At 40.5% G+C, this 15281-nt stretch overlaps 3 protein-coding genes across 6 annotated transcripts in view; 2 read left to right on the top strand and 1 right to left on the bottom strand.

Moving 5' to 3' along the window:
* Gluclalpha (glycine receptor alpha 1) overlaps window positions 1–15281 on the bottom strand; it is a 61771-nt gene that overhangs the window by 38900 nt on the left and 7590 nt on the right. The gene's annotated exons all lie outside the window — the stretch shown is intronic.
* LOC143907377 (putative cytochrome P450 12b2, mitochondrial) lies at window positions 652–9520 on the top strand. Of its 4 annotated transcripts, none has more exons than XM_077424157.1 (10): window positions 652–803; window positions 898–1032; window positions 3179–3417; window positions 3731–3974; window positions 5073–5269; window positions 5598–5799; window positions 6179–6338; window positions 6658–6906; window positions 7451–7666; window positions 8948–9520. In XM_077424157.1, exons 3-10 carry the CDS (start codon window positions 3204–3206, stop codon window positions 9053–9055), a joined length of 1590 nt encoding a protein of 529 aa, XP_077280283.1. In that variant the 5' UTR covers window positions 652–803; window positions 898–1032; window positions 3179–3203; the 3' UTR covers window positions 9056–9520. The 4 variants fall into 4 exon arrangements, with proteins under 4 accessions (XP_077280283.1, XP_077280264.1, XP_077280273.1 ...); XM_077424147.1 differs by adding an exon at window positions 1910–2043 and having other exon boundaries at window positions 670–1032; XM_077424138.1 differs by having other exon boundaries at window positions 665–1032.
* Fbp (fructose-1,6-bisphosphatase) lies at window positions 11392–15231 on the top strand. The gene is made up of 4 exons (XM_077424365.1): window positions 11392–11746; window positions 13323–13787; window positions 14074–14263; window positions 14936–15231. The coding sequence occupies exons 1-4, from the start codon at window positions 11571–11573 to the stop codon at window positions 15125–15127; spliced, it is 1023 nt and encodes a 340-aa protein (XP_077280491.1). The 5' UTR covers window positions 11392–11570; the 3' UTR covers window positions 15128–15231.

Here is a 15281-nt window from a genome sequence, read left to right as displayed (position 1 = left end):
CGATAACCTTTCCAGCATTCATCTCATGCGATATTTTCATTATTTTTTTACAAAGCAATATTGTATTAAGATGCATCGTATCTCGCGAATACAATGTGTGCAATGAAATTTTTCAATATATGTTATCTACCTATTGTTATCTATACCTTTTTCCTAGGGCTTAGGGTACGAGAACTCGGTCAGTTATTGTCCTGCGCATCGATACAAAAGAAAAAAAGGAGAGAGAACTATATAGCAAAACGCAACGATTAACCCTTTTGTTACGGAGAATCACCGTAATGGCTTTCGTCGTATACGTTCATTACAAAGATCCGGTACAGTTGCTCGTCAAAAATTCTCGTCATGCTCCTAATGCGATAAAAGATAACGTAGATACTAGTTATCATCAAATTATCTAACATTTAAATCGTCAGTCTAATTGTAAAATTAGAACACGCGCGAAGGCTAATCAACCGGTATCTGTAATTGATTCCACTATCACTGGAAAAACAATAACAAGGAAAACAGCATTTCTATGACATATTTATTAGTTATAGTTAGCGAAAACAATATGTGTTATTCCTCGCGTCGATCGCGGCAATCACCGACGTCCCCACTGTGCGCTAAATGAAAAAAATCTTATTCCGCGGCCTTGTTGCAGGTCGGTCTTCTGCGTGCAAGTGCAACCGTACCGAGCAAGCACGTCACAGAGTGTTCGCACTCGGTCAGATAAAATCGCAATCGCTCCCGGTGGGAAGTTTACGTTGACGGCTGCATCTGACCGAGTCACAATGATTCCGACTCACGATCAGTAGAACAAAACGGTTCGTAAAGTGGACACCTGTGCAACGATGAAAAATTTTGCCGCACCATCTGTCTAGTTTTTTGTAATTAAATAAAATTTATTTGCATTGGAAGACAAAGGCGAGCAAACCTAATTCTTGTTCAGTGGTACGAGAGGCGAAGTGGCATGTGTCTATAGAAGGGATCGTCGAGTCTACGGAAGTAAGATACGCGCGCCCGTGGAAGATTGTTCGATTACGCTCCTCGATTGTAAGTGCACGTTTTGTCCCAATTGACGCGGTGTTACACGAGTGCGTAATATACCGCATAATATACTGCAAACACATATTGCTTTGAATTCTGTCATTGTGCCCGAACCCGAGTACGGCTGTACTAAGACTGTACGGGCGATAAATAGTTTGATAACATACGGAATCTGTTTCTTTTTTATGGTAATTTTCGTTATTTTATCGCTAAATCCAATTATATGCTCAATTAATTTGCAGACATGCAACGCAATGTATGGCGATGTTTAAGAACATGAAAATATTTTACATATTTTACTTCTACTAGACACCACAGACGCGCGCTTCGCGCGCGCTATTTAGCTTTAACATTATGCTATTACTATTGCACTATTAACTTCTTGATACACACAACTGTCAAAATATATACGATGACAGCTGCAAATGAAGTAAGCGCAGCGAGAGAACCAATTGGCATCGCGGAAAAGCGGCAACAATAAACTTCGAGATATGCGAGTATCGACTTAACATGCCTTTTTTTAGAAAGGAGGAGAAAAGAACAATAATGATAAGATAAAACAAAAGTGTACTTAGCGGACGAGTTTACACAACTGATGGGCAATTATATTCTGCATTTGCATGCAATAGTTCAACAATATCGTGCGCGTCAATTGCTATAGTATAAACAAATTTATTGGCTAGTAGATATTCGTTAGCATTATTCCATAGTATTTTACCAAAATCAAACATTCGCGCGTGTTGTTGAGTTCTATTTGGAACTGATATGACCGAGAACGTGCAATGAAAGAAATCGCGCATAGGTCAAATTAGTTAGTTAGTTTGTAATTCAGATACTGAATTTCCGCATGGCAAATAATATCGAGATATAATTGTCGATAAAGTGTGAATGCTGACTAGTTCGACCCACCTCATTAAAAGACGCTTCGAGCCTTCGAAGGTAGACTGCGTCATTCTTATTCGACGCAAAAAAGGAGGAAGAAAGGGGAAGAAAAAAAAAGGGAAGAAAAAGATCGCGGTAGGTAAAAGTTACACGGCAGAAGTTGCCTCATCAGGCGTTTCCTGCATGCATTTGGAACTTGTAATAACAAACCTGTCGCGCGGGGCGACCACGGAGGGCAGAAGGGGTGAAATATGACCTATTTTCGTCACTCACCGGATTGAAAGTATTTCCGACATCTGAGGGTTAAGCTAAGACGGGAAAATGTCGGACGGGAAACGAGCGCGATGAGAGGGTGAAAAACGGGGCGTTCGGTTCGTCGTCGTCGTCGTCGTCGTCGTCGTCGTCGTCGTCGTCGTCGTCGTCGTCGTCGTCGTCATCGGCGTCGTGGCTCGTTCGTGCTATAATAACTAACGTGAGCTGACGTGTGTCGATATATAGAGGCGTTCGCATGTTTCGGTCCAGCGGCGGCAGCGCGCCGAGTCTCTCCGGGACCCCATAACTCGATATCTCCCGGAAAAAATCCCTCCATCGCGTGCTTTGCAACCCATATACAACGCCCAAATTGAATGTTAGCCCAAGACGAACGACCGCCTTGTAAATATCGCGCGGTCGCTCCTTCGTTTTTAATCCTTTGGCTGAGAGCGCTACAATGAATGTAATTAGAATCGTAATTTATGTGATAAAAAGCGATTTCGAGCTTAAATAAGCTTCTCCTTGTTTATATCAACACGACAGTGTTGATATAGAAATAGAGAAGTAAATTCGAACGGTACAAAATAGTTTTGTATCCGCGTTTAATGAATTAATTGAACAACAGCAATTTTAAGTATACGCGGCACAGCCAAAGAAATTAACCCTTCTATCATCAAGTAGCGTAATGTACCCCGCCGCAGTAATTCTTCCACTGTGTTTTAATCTCTTACTCGAGATTAAAATTCCGATCTTGGTCTTTCATTTTTCACAGCTACGACGTGTGTAGAGAAGTTCGACGGTCTTATTCGTATGCCTTAAATTCCACGTGCCGGCTACGCGTGATATTTTTCCATTAGTCTAAACTAATATTCCGAGTCATATATTTACTGAATAAACATGGTTTCGTTGCCGTAAATAATCGCAAAGTGTAACTGCATTGCATATTGAATGCGTTGAATCGATATCATTCGGTAGTACCCTTTATGACGAATGTATATAGCTGTGGATAATTTTGCAGAACGACCAGATCGAAAGGTAAAAGCATGATACGTGCCAGATTTTTTATTCGCGAGATCAATGGCTCGCGTTTGTCATCAAAAGTGCAATGTCGCGCAAGATCGATCGCTTATCCGATCGAACATAATGAAACGAAAGATGTGAACAACGAAACGCAATATGCGCGGCCGACCAAAGATATTCCCGGACCGAAAGCGTTGCCTTTGCTTGGCAATTGGTTCAGATTCCTACCATACATAGGTAAGAGTTCTCTCGTCACGCATACATTAAGCGTGTTCAAAACATTGATTATTTTATATTATTATCGGATTATTCAAGTTCAATATTAAATATGATATTTAAGTCAGATCGGAAGTTCATGTCCATGGGACGTACAACTGCGATATAATTAATAACTAACAAAAAATTTATTTAACAGAATGTCATTTTGTGTATCTCGAAAGATTATTTTGTTACCTGTTAAACAATATCAATTGTCTAAACGTAATATATATTCCTTTGTTTCTTAATTCACGTACGTGTAAATGGCGACCACCGATTGACGTAAATGCAGGTGAATACGGCGGACAAGACACTATAACGCAAATGCAGATGCTGCGTGATCAGTACGGCGAAATCGTTAAATTGGATAAGATAGGAGGCCGCAGATCGGCAATCTTTCTATTCTCACCGGAGCTATGCGAGAAAATGTATCGGGTGGAAGGCGCGTGGCCGACGCGGATTGCTATGGAGACTCTACACTATTATCGCACAAACAGGACACACATCTATAATGGGCAGTACGGCCTCGCAACAAGGTCAGTAGAATGCTTTGGAAGAAATGTAATTGTCAAGAGAGAGAGAGGAAATTGTCTTTCTTTCTACATATAAGATACACGACTCAATCCCGTATTTCTTCACAATTCTTAAAGACGCGGTAATAAACATTTCTTTAAAAAATTCTAAAAATTTTGAGATTCTAAAATTCAGAAATAGAATTACTTGGAAAGAAAATTGTTAAATTCCATAGCTAGATATAGATGAGTGATAGTATATATATATGTGTGTGTGTGTGTATATGTATAAAGAGCGCCCTAGTTTCACTGTACTTCCTCTTATTCTTACCGTCTATTATTAAGATACTAAAAAAAATCTGAAAATGGAAAAGAGTGCAAGAAGCCCGACTTCATTAAACGCTCTTTTCAGCTTACGAATCGCAATATTCTTCTGCTCATCTCAGATCGCTTCAACAATTTGCACTAACGTCACGGCAAGTTCCAAAGTTACGTCATGCTGAATTATTAGTTTAATATTTATCAAATCGCGTAATATTTGTACGCCTAATGTTAAACTAAGCATTCTTGAGATACGTATTCCATAACTGATAAAACAACTTATCGCCTCGTCCTGTAATAATGGAACAAATCCGATTTCACACTATTCGATTTCTCATTTTAATCAATTGTTAGATTAATAACGTAGCTATTATGGCTCTCGAGCATTCAACGTGATAAATGTAGGCGTTCTCAGTGTAGTACGTTAGATATATGGTCAAGCGCGAAGGTCGTCGATATCCCGAAAATTCGTCAGAATATATGGGAACACCAGCTGACGAAGCAACCTTCCTCTCCATCGCTATCCTAACTCTCTCTCTCTCTCTCTCTCTCTCTCTCTCTCTCTCTCTCTCTCTCTCTCTCTCTCTCTCTCTCTCTCTCTCCTCCCCCTCCTCTCTCTCTTTCTCATCTCTCTCCGTCACTCTATCTCTATATCTCGCTGGTCTCTCTTGTGTCCTGTACGGTCGATAGTCCAGCGAGTGTACGGAGAGCCACGGAGAGACCAAACACAGAGGCCTACTATAAATTGCGTACGATGTAACATCTCGTCTCTCGCTGAAAAGGGCGCTCTCCTGCTTTTAGCCAGGGCAAATTGTGGCACGACTTTCGGTCGAAAGTCAATCCGCACATGATGCAACCGCGTACGGTTAAGGCACACGTAGCGCAGATCAGCGAGGTGACCAGCGAGTTCGTGGACAAGATGCGAGCACTGAGGGATCCTGAAACCCTGGAGTTGCCGAGCGACTTCAAGAACGAATTGCAAAAGTGGGCCTTAGAGTGTAAGTACGAGAGTAAGTGATGCGAGCGGCGGAGATATTTACGCCGCTGATGTTTCGCGCGCTCCTCCACGAAAATGGAGCACCTAGAATAATATAGTTATATACGTATATCACGGTTGTAACAATGGGGCTGATAAATTAACTCGCACTCCAAATTCAATGCACTGCGGCATTGTATACTCCATGAGTGGATCGTAATGCATTTATCAGCGATGCGAGACGAGAGATATACGCGCCGGGCTAAAAGTTTTAAAAATATACGCCGCTCTATTTTTCGATATTAAGTGACTCCGCAGTCACGTGACAATCATTTACCGTTGATTAACAGCAATATGTTCGATCGCGCTGGATTGCCGACTAGGGTGCTTGAAGCCTAATCTTGCCGCGGACTCGGAACCGCAAATAATGATTAATTGCGTGCACGAGATGTTCGATCTCATGTACCGCATGGAAATTCTACTGTCTCTGTGGAAGGTATACAATACACGGAATCTCAAGAAGTTCTTCCGTGTGCTGGATACGCTTAACGGGTAAATATTGAAACTCATACTCGTTACACTACTCTACGTCAGCATATTGCTCGCAAACTCCCACGCGAATACGCGAACTTGTTACTTCACATCGTCATTATCGTAATCCTCCGATATATGTTTCCTCGACATTCTCGTGTCGCGAAGTTAGTTATCAATAATGTATCGCGTGTCGTGTCACGTTAATTACTTCTTGCTTAGAATTTAACGTTTTACGCGTCCGTTCAGTTATACTTTTACTTCAAGAAGTTACGTTACCGCTACCTGCTCCACATTTTTCGCTCGCGCATAATTCATTCTGCGTGTAACAAGTTTGAAAACACGACTCGTCGTATTTGCGTATATAATTTTATTTGCGATATCTATTTACAAATTTTAGAATTGCCAGTAAACACATCGAGCGAGCTAAGACGAAGTACGAAGCAATGGGCGATAGCGCGGATCTGGTCGAACGTAGTATATTGCAGAAACTTTTGCGTATCGACAAGCAAACGGCACAGGTAATGGCGCTCGATATGCTAACGGCTGGTGTTGATACGGTAAGTGCGAGATTTTAACTCTTCAAAATCAATTTTAATAGCTCGATCTTTGATCGAATAAAATCTCGTTATCTCTTTTTCGACAAACGTAATAATAATGAAATAATAAACGACTGATTAAAATTAAAAAAAATTTTATTTTTGAAATAAATTGCTACACTGGCATCTCGTATATCTTTGAAAGCTCTATAATTTCTTGTATATTTAACTGTTGGAATCTTTTTTTAAATGCATCGGAAATTTGAGCAAGAGAAAGAATTCTATTATATCAAAATTCTGAAAGTGGGACTGTATTTGATTAGGTAACGACTTGTTACAGACTGGCAACGTGTCCGGCAGCTTGTTGTATTACATAGCGAATAATCCAGAGAAACAGGAAAAACTGCGGGAAGAAGTAATGTCCGTGTTACCGGACAAAACATCGCCCGTCACGCAGGACGTCCTAAATCGTACGAAATACGCTAAGGCCTGCATCAAGGAATCCCTTCGATTGTTCCCCATCGCCGTTGCCAATCTCAGAACTATGCAAACTGATGTTTGCATAGGAGGATATAGAATACCAGCAGGAGTACGTGCCGTTTTCTTTCTAATTTGTTATTTATAATTAGAGTCTAAGATTCGTCTGATATCAATAGATATATCTAATTAATGACTCATATCTATACCATTTCATTAAAATATTTAAAAAAATCTACCGATAGAAAATGTATGAAAATTTCAAAAACGCAGTTAAAAATAATATTTATTAAAAGATATTTGATAAACACGGATTTTTCAAGAAACTTGGAATCGATTTTCTTTTAATCAAAATTTAATGATTAATTAGATATAATTATTTAATTTAAATTCCATTTAATTCCTTGAGCTAAATAAAATATATAATTTTAGTACTCATTCGCGAAATCTAAATCCTCAAAAAATTATTTCCATTTGTTTACTTAATTCAAAGACTATCAATATATTTGAGCATTATAGGTATATTGTTAAAAGAAAAAATTCACTCTGAATTATATACAAAGAAGTCATAAGTTTATCAGGTATATATGTCGCGAAACAAGCTACATCAATGGATTTTGAAAAAGGGGGCCGATTCTCTCTTTTTATGCCGTTAGACCGATGTCATCGCTGGCCACTCTCTGATCGCGAAGGAATCCACGGAGTTTTCGCGAACGCAGGAGTACATTCCCGAGAGATGGTTGCGAGATAACACGGAGTTTCCATCAGCCAAGGAGACGCATCCCTTCGCGTACATGCCTTTCGGATTTGGCCCTCGCACCTGCATCGGTCGACGATTCGCCGAAATGGAGCTCGAGACGTTACTCTTGACAGTTCGTAAACTTGCTCGTGTCCTGCTGACAATTCTGTTGCCCGCGGGATTCAGTCAGCCGAATAACGATAACCGGATTTCCATTTCGAAATAAACGTGTCTTATATTAGGAGAGTAACAGTGCCAACCAAGAATAAGTGCGACTGTGTCCTAAATTTGTTCGAGCAAAACGGTTAAGACGTTTTGATAAATATTATATACATGCTCGTACCTCGCTCGACAAGATCAACTTACAATGCCAATCGGTTAACAAATTCGCGAGCAAATTCGTTCATTACTAATAAGTACGTTTTCCTTTTTTCTTTCGTTTCTTCAATATGAAGTGATTTTTTTTTCGTCGTCCGCCGTTTACAAGATTTGTCAAGAAATGGAAGAAAACAACCATTACGTCTAGTGGATGTTCTATTAATCTTACCGCATTTCACTTGTTCGCGTGCGCTTTCGCGCGAATAACCGAAGCGAATGTAAACTTCCTTTTTAAATGAAAATGTAGCGCGGAAAAACTGATTTTTGTACGTTTGTTTTTAATTCACTCGCAAGTCTCGCGAGAAGGACTACGTTCTTCTTTTCACCGATGTTTTATTCATACGCGATAAGCGCAGATGTTTAATAAGTTGAAAGGTTTAAACGAGCGCGCGCGCGCGCGCACAAGTATATCGCATGCTGAGATAATAACGGAAACGGACGACACGCTTGCATAATATGCATATTCTCTTGGAGCGTCGGACTAATACGCGTGACTGTGCATGGCAGTGAAATAACGATGTTGCGCTCAAGTACGAGTTCCCGGAAAACTAAATATTCTGCGCGGATCCCCGTTGGCGCCGTTCCTCTCCTCATAAAGAATTGAGAAGCGTGATTCCGTAATTCGCTCTGACACGACAGTTTGGGCACGAACATCAACAGAAATGACTCTCTTTAATTCCGGTTAATATCCACAAAGATATATATCGTCAAGTACTCGGATATGAATGTTTCGATTTATATTGTGAATATGTTATACCCTCGTGTATTTTATTAATATTAAAACATTTGTTTCGCACGCGAATTAGACATTCGAGACTTTTCGCCAGACACTTTTGATGCAAAAATTAATCCTCCGGTGAGAATTACTACGAGTCTCGGAACCACACTTTTCAATTGAATCGCAGATTCTCGAAACGATTCCCGGGCGGAAAAGCCGCGAGAACACGACTCCTGCATATCACTCCCCCCGATCGCGCGCGATGCAAATTGCGAAAGTAGTTTACTATATAGAGAGATGCGTTTTTGTTTTATTTAGGTCATACGAAATTTCCGGATCGAATGGCATCACGGACCGCTCGAGTACGAAAGCCGATTTATAAACACGCTGGTGTCACCGATGCGATTCAAGCTCGTCGATCTGTAGATCGTCACAAATTTTCCCACGAAATATCCCACGTGTTTCACGGAGAAAGCGGTCAGAAAAGTGGTGTCCTGCCGACGTTTCGCGCGATTTTTCCTCTTTAATAATTACGACGAATGTCGGCACGGTTACCGGTTGTACGAGCATCTGACCCAAAGAAGCCCGACCGAGGTGGAGAAAATGCCATCGGCCAACCACAATTCTTACAATTTTAATCTACGCCCGAAAACAGAGAGCGCAACATTTTACAGAAATTTTTTAGCGTAAAAGCTACAAATTTTTAGCAAACTCGTGTAGAAGCACGAGTGTGCACGTGTATATATGCATGTGTATGCTCGCCTCTAAATGGCATAAAAATACGAGAGATATAAATTGTATACATATTGTTGAAATTTTCTTTAGCAAACACCAATGTACAATACCTTTTTATACTTATCTGTTATTCATGATAGCCTTGGGAAAGCACAATGCGATGCTGTTTTATTTATACCTATACCTATTTGCAATGCTAATGGTAATAAAATTAAAAATATTTATCGTCCATATTACTGACGAAAGATTCTTGATAAAATGTATAGAGGAAAAAAAGAATGCATAATTTGCAACGTAGGGTGGTCACCGCGTACACGTATAGACCGATAAATTGCCATTATTTAGGCGAAGCCGATTCGATCGATCTAACGTCGTTGCGACGCTAATTTCGTTATATGCCATTTACAGTTTAATTATGCCGCACAACGTAATAACAGTATTTATAGCGAAGCTATACGACACTACTACCGGGCTTATCTATCGCGCGACGCATTCAGAAATTAATTTGAACTTGAATTAACCGCATAATAGTGCTTGAAATATCACGACGTTTGAAATCGGTCGTGATTCCAAGACGCGCGCTCCGTGTAGGTGCGCATGTCGCGGGTGCAAGTTTAGTAGGAAAATCGATTTACGCTTTTGCGATATGGAAGCAATAAAATCATTCTTACGTTATGTCGAATAACGCGCGCGCGACACTTCACGTTTCCACGCGATAGGATAATGCATTATCGGCGAAACGAATCTTAATGCGACCTAGTTCCGGTTCACACGCGACCTCGATAATTATACGACCGGATAATAGAATACTGCCGCGTGCATGTGTGAATCTGCAATATTTATTTATTTTTTTTTTTTTCAAGCCTATCTCGTTTTCGTTTACAGAACCGTGTATACGTAACAGAACCGAATACATTTGCATATGTTACAGAGATGAAAATAATGCGCGGGAAAAGCAAGGCGGGTAAGATAAAACGCAACGAAACAACTGCCGAATAAAATTTGCGTATTAACTACGTCATTGTTCGCTTATTTTATGCGATTATCGGTTTTTCGAGGGATTTTACTCTCTTTTATAAATCCGCGTGTGACCAACTAATGCGTGGCCACGTTTAATTCTACAAATTTTATATAATACATAGATATGTATAAAATTAACCATACACGCGTCAACGAATGAAATAACAAAAATTTGTGCAGCGAGAAAAACGTGGAAAAGTAAATCTATGGTATAGTTTATATTTCCGGTGAAAATTGACTTTAAACCATTAAAAAAATAAATTCCAACACTGATTGCCACGCTTCATTTTACACAATATGAGTAACGCAGATAGAAATCCGCGTATCGATTGCATTCTCTGTACTCTCTAAATGTCATAGAGTGGTTTCGTCAATAATATATTAGAGTGATTGCGCTAGTGTCACACTCCACGAGAGAGAGTTGTCACTCTAACTTGAGTAAATTCACTCGTAAAGTAGGAGTGAATTTTTCACTCTTTTAAGAGCGGCTACTCTATTGGAGTGATGGTGCGATCTCACTCTAAAGCTATAGTGAATCGCGATTCATTAAAAATCGACTGATAAATGACTCTAACAAGATGAAATTTTTCACTCAAAATTGTGTAGAGTGACATAATTCACTCACTTCTATAGACACTGATCTTCATTCAAATGGAGTGCGATTTTCACTCTAATTTATAGCAAAATTTTACTCTTTTTTAGAGTGGCGAATCGCTCCAGGTACACAGGCTCAATTTTTATTTTCCGTTACACTTGCATTTCACTCGTTCTGAATAATATTTAAAACTCTTCGACTTTTAGAGAGTACAGATATTTACGGAGTAATAAATACAAAATAAGTGAGATATCCCGTTTTCCACCCGATGATATCGCGTCGCTTGAGCGCGCTTCGAAGAGCGACTTTATCAAGGCACGCGTCACCGCGCGTTCGCGCGTATTGTAAAATAGTATCAACTCGTAGAAGAAGCTCGCTAGAGCGAGCTCGGAAACTCGAATGCCAATGCTGCTTTCACTGCTGTCGCGAGTGTCGCGATAACGCGTCGCCGACTGGCCGCGTTGCCGGGGTCTTATATAACGCACCGCCTCGAAATCGTCGGTTTCAGTCTCCGCCGAGACAGCCTCGTTTTCTCACGCCAGTTTCCTCGCGTTGCGTCCCGCAGCTCGAAAAAAATATACGAATTATACGATGGCATCGGAAAACACGATCATGGACTCGGACTGCATGACGCTGACGAGATTCGTGCTGGCGGAGCAGCGCAAGGTGCCAACGGCGACCGGCGATCTCACGCAGCTACTGAATAGCATACAGACCGCCGTAAAAGCCGTCAGCTCGGCCGTGAGGAAGGCCGGTATCGCTAATATGTGAGTAAACATTGCGAGCTTTCGAGGCTGAACGAGAGCCAGCCTCGCGCCAACGTTTGCGAGAGACAAAAAAAAACGCGAACGTATAGCGCACGCCGTGGAATGTGCGATTCGGTGTCGCTTTCTGCATGGCCGAATAAGCGAAAGAGGATCAGCGCGAGAGAAGTGGAAAAACACTTCGTGATCTCATAAACTAGACGTTCTAATGGCATATTTGAACAGCTGAAACAGAGAGACACTTTACGATATATTATTCAAATTAATCTAATTATAATTTGTAATCTTCATGAGTTCGAAACTACGCTGGTTCACGACTGTACGTTTTATTGCGCAAATATTCCCCACGGTTAAAAAAGTTGCAAAATCACTTTGCGACAACAAATAGAGAACTTTCATACACATTATAACCTGCAGTGTACGGATGCAGCTTACATGTGCGGCTTTACATTTTCACGCGGCACTCAACGGTCAGAATTTAGCACGCGGCAGAGGGAGACTCGAACTGGCATATACATATATGTGTACATACAGCGTAGGTGTAAAGTCTCCGCAGTATCGTAACTGAGGCTAACGTTTGCTGTCGAACCGGCGCGGCGCGGCGGCGCTCGTCTCTATTTTATTCAAATGTATTCGGCAGCGGTATAGTCCCGTGCATTTACCGCGCTCAAGCTGCCAATACACGCCAGTAAACATTAATCTCTACGCCCTGACAATTCTGTAACCTTGCATGTAAATAACATATAAATAATTTCCTCATTATTACAGTGGCGCGCACACACCGCAGCGACATGAATAAAACAATTTCATGACTGGTCGCTCTCTATCGAAGTTTCGGAACAAACTTCCCTTATCAATAATCTGATGTGGATTGTGCCTCGAATTAAGATTAGATAACTGTAATGAAGTCCGTGAATCTTGGATAATATAACGAATAATTATTATCTTAATGTTTTCATATTATCTCCTGAATAAATTATCTACCTCACGATTTTTTTACGATCCTATAATTTATTTTCTAAATAACAATTTTATAATATTCTTGAACTATTGTTTGCTATTGAAAAATGTTACAAAAGACAATGTTGCACATTTGTCCCAGTATTTAAAAAAAATAAGGACTTCTTTTTCCAATACTTCTTTCAATTTCAAAACAATTTAATCATATCGAGATTCGCGAACCGTTTCAAATATCATTTAAAACCAGAAAATCTTCTCTCTTGAAAGGTTTAAACCTCCAGAGAGTCTTTCCTTAGATACGGGTCAATATCAAACGTTCTTAAAAATTATTTCTGTCTACATCTGATTATAAAATAAAGAATATATTTGGATGTAAAAAAATGTATTAATAATTTTAAATATAAAATAATATAGTATAATTTTTAAAATAATCAAAACTTTCAAAAAGCTTTTTATTTTAAATAATATTTGAAACGACTTTTATCATATATTTTTATCGCGTATTCAAACTATTTCAAGCCCAAATCGATCATAATTAATTAAATCGGTTATGCAATGCTCATTTGGGTGTACGAATCAGCTATTAAACGCACGACGCATACCCCTGTTCATCCATCAGGTATGGCATCGCCGGCAATATCAACGTTCAGGGTGAGGAAGTCAAGAAGCTGGACGTCCTGAGCAACGAGCTCTTCATTAACATGCTGACGTCATCCTTCACCACGTGCGTGCTCGTGAGCGAGGAGAATCAGCACGCTATCGAGGTGGAAACGGAGAAGAGCGGCAAGTACATCGTGTGTTTCGACCCGCTCGACGGCTCCTCCAACATCGACTGCCTCGTCTCGGTGGGCTCGATCTTCGGAATTTACAAAAAATCCGAACAATCCGGGGAATCCACGCTGCAGGCCGTGCTGCAACCGGGACGGAACTTGGTCGCGGCCGGATACGCTCTATACGGCTCGGCGACTATGATAGTGCTCTCGATCGGCCGTGGCGTTAATGGGTTCATGTACGATCCGGCCATCGGAGAATTTATACTGACCGAGAAAAACATGCGTATGCCCGACAGAGGCAATATATATAGGTATGATAAAAAATAAAGTGAAAAGACAGAGAGAGAGAGAGAGAGAGAGAGAGAGAAACGAAAGCTGCGGAATGACATAATTCGGTGCACACGTTTTGATGTGCGAGTTACAGTTAACATCGTCAGCGTAATCACGAATTCGATAAGATAGTCGGTATATGTTGAGTTCAAGTTGACTTTTTATAGGCGAAAGTACATCTTTCGAAACTCTCTCTCTCTCTCTCTCTCTCTCTCTCTCGGTCGTTAAGTATTGACCGCACTGAAATCGCGGTACGATTATTTGCAGTATTAACGAAGGCAACGAGAGCACGTGGGACTCGTCTATCAAGGAGTACGTACATTCCAAGAAATATCCCGCAACCGGAAAGCCCTACAGTGCCAGGTACGTGGGCTCCATGGTCGCCGACGTACACCGTACGATTAAGTACGGCGGTATCTTCTTGTATCCCGCGAGCAAGAGCAATCCCAACGGCAAGGTAATTTCACGACGACTTCTGAACTTTATATTGAACTAACTATCTATATGGTACGGAAAAAGAACAAGAGACAGATCGAGACAAATAGCGATAAGCGGTGTATATTACGACATATTTCGCGTTTACTTATCCCGTTTATCTTCTTGATTCTCTCTTCGCTCGCCGATTATTGCCAATTTGTAAATTCCTGATCTCGCGCTTATCGGATGCGCTTATCACCACACAGACGCGGATTGAGTAATAAAATAACCCGGATGTAACTTTGCGTTATAAACAGGTGTTTACGCTACCATCTATCCGATAAACACGCAGGAAAGTATCGGACTTTGGAAATTATTTTATCTAAGCGCGGTATAAATATATATCCGGTTTTAACTTGGACTGACCCGCGCGGCGGCATCCCATGATTTCTATGTAAATTTCTGTAAAACATTATCGGACTTTGCGTATCATCCACTCGGGTAAACACGATTGCAGCTCTCTATCAGAGAGACCGATACCGGGGTCAGAATTTCAAGAGAACGTGTGTTTACCGATAATTAACTTATTATTAGACTTTAATTTTAAACATATACTTCTCATCTATATTACATCTCGCGTATTAAAGCATGAAAATTTCGCAAAAGTCAAATCAATAAGTGTGCGCCATTTGTATTAATTTCGCAATTCCAGCTACGACTTCTGTACGAGTGCGTGCCGATGGCTTTCCTAGTCAAGGAAGCCGGCGGTCTGGCGACAAACGGAAAAATTGATATTCTGGACATCGTTCCGGAGACCATCCATCAGAGATCACCCATTTTCTTGGGCTCGAAAGACGACGTTAACGACGTAATGGCGTTTATAAAAAATAAGGCCGAGCGATAAAAACGAAGAATCTCTCTTCCAAGCACACAATAATCGAGCGTTACATCTTTTTTATACGGATTGTTATTTTACATTTTACAATAAATTTAATTTTTTTTATTAAATTACGTATTACACATAGCTGTTATATCAGACCCCTCAATTTAAATGTTCG

This window comes from Temnothorax americanus, unplaced genomic scaffold (genome assembly GCF_048541705.1).
Source record: "Temnothorax americanus isolate GAGA-0224 unplaced genomic scaffold, ASM4854170v1 Scaffold11, whole genome shotgun sequence".
In the NCBI taxonomy this organism is placed as follows: Eukaryota; Metazoa; Arthropoda; class Insecta; order Hymenoptera; family Formicidae; genus Temnothorax; species Temnothorax americanus.
The sequence above is the reverse complement of the archived record's forward strand: the minus strand, read 5'-3'. Positions and strand labels throughout refer to the sequence as shown.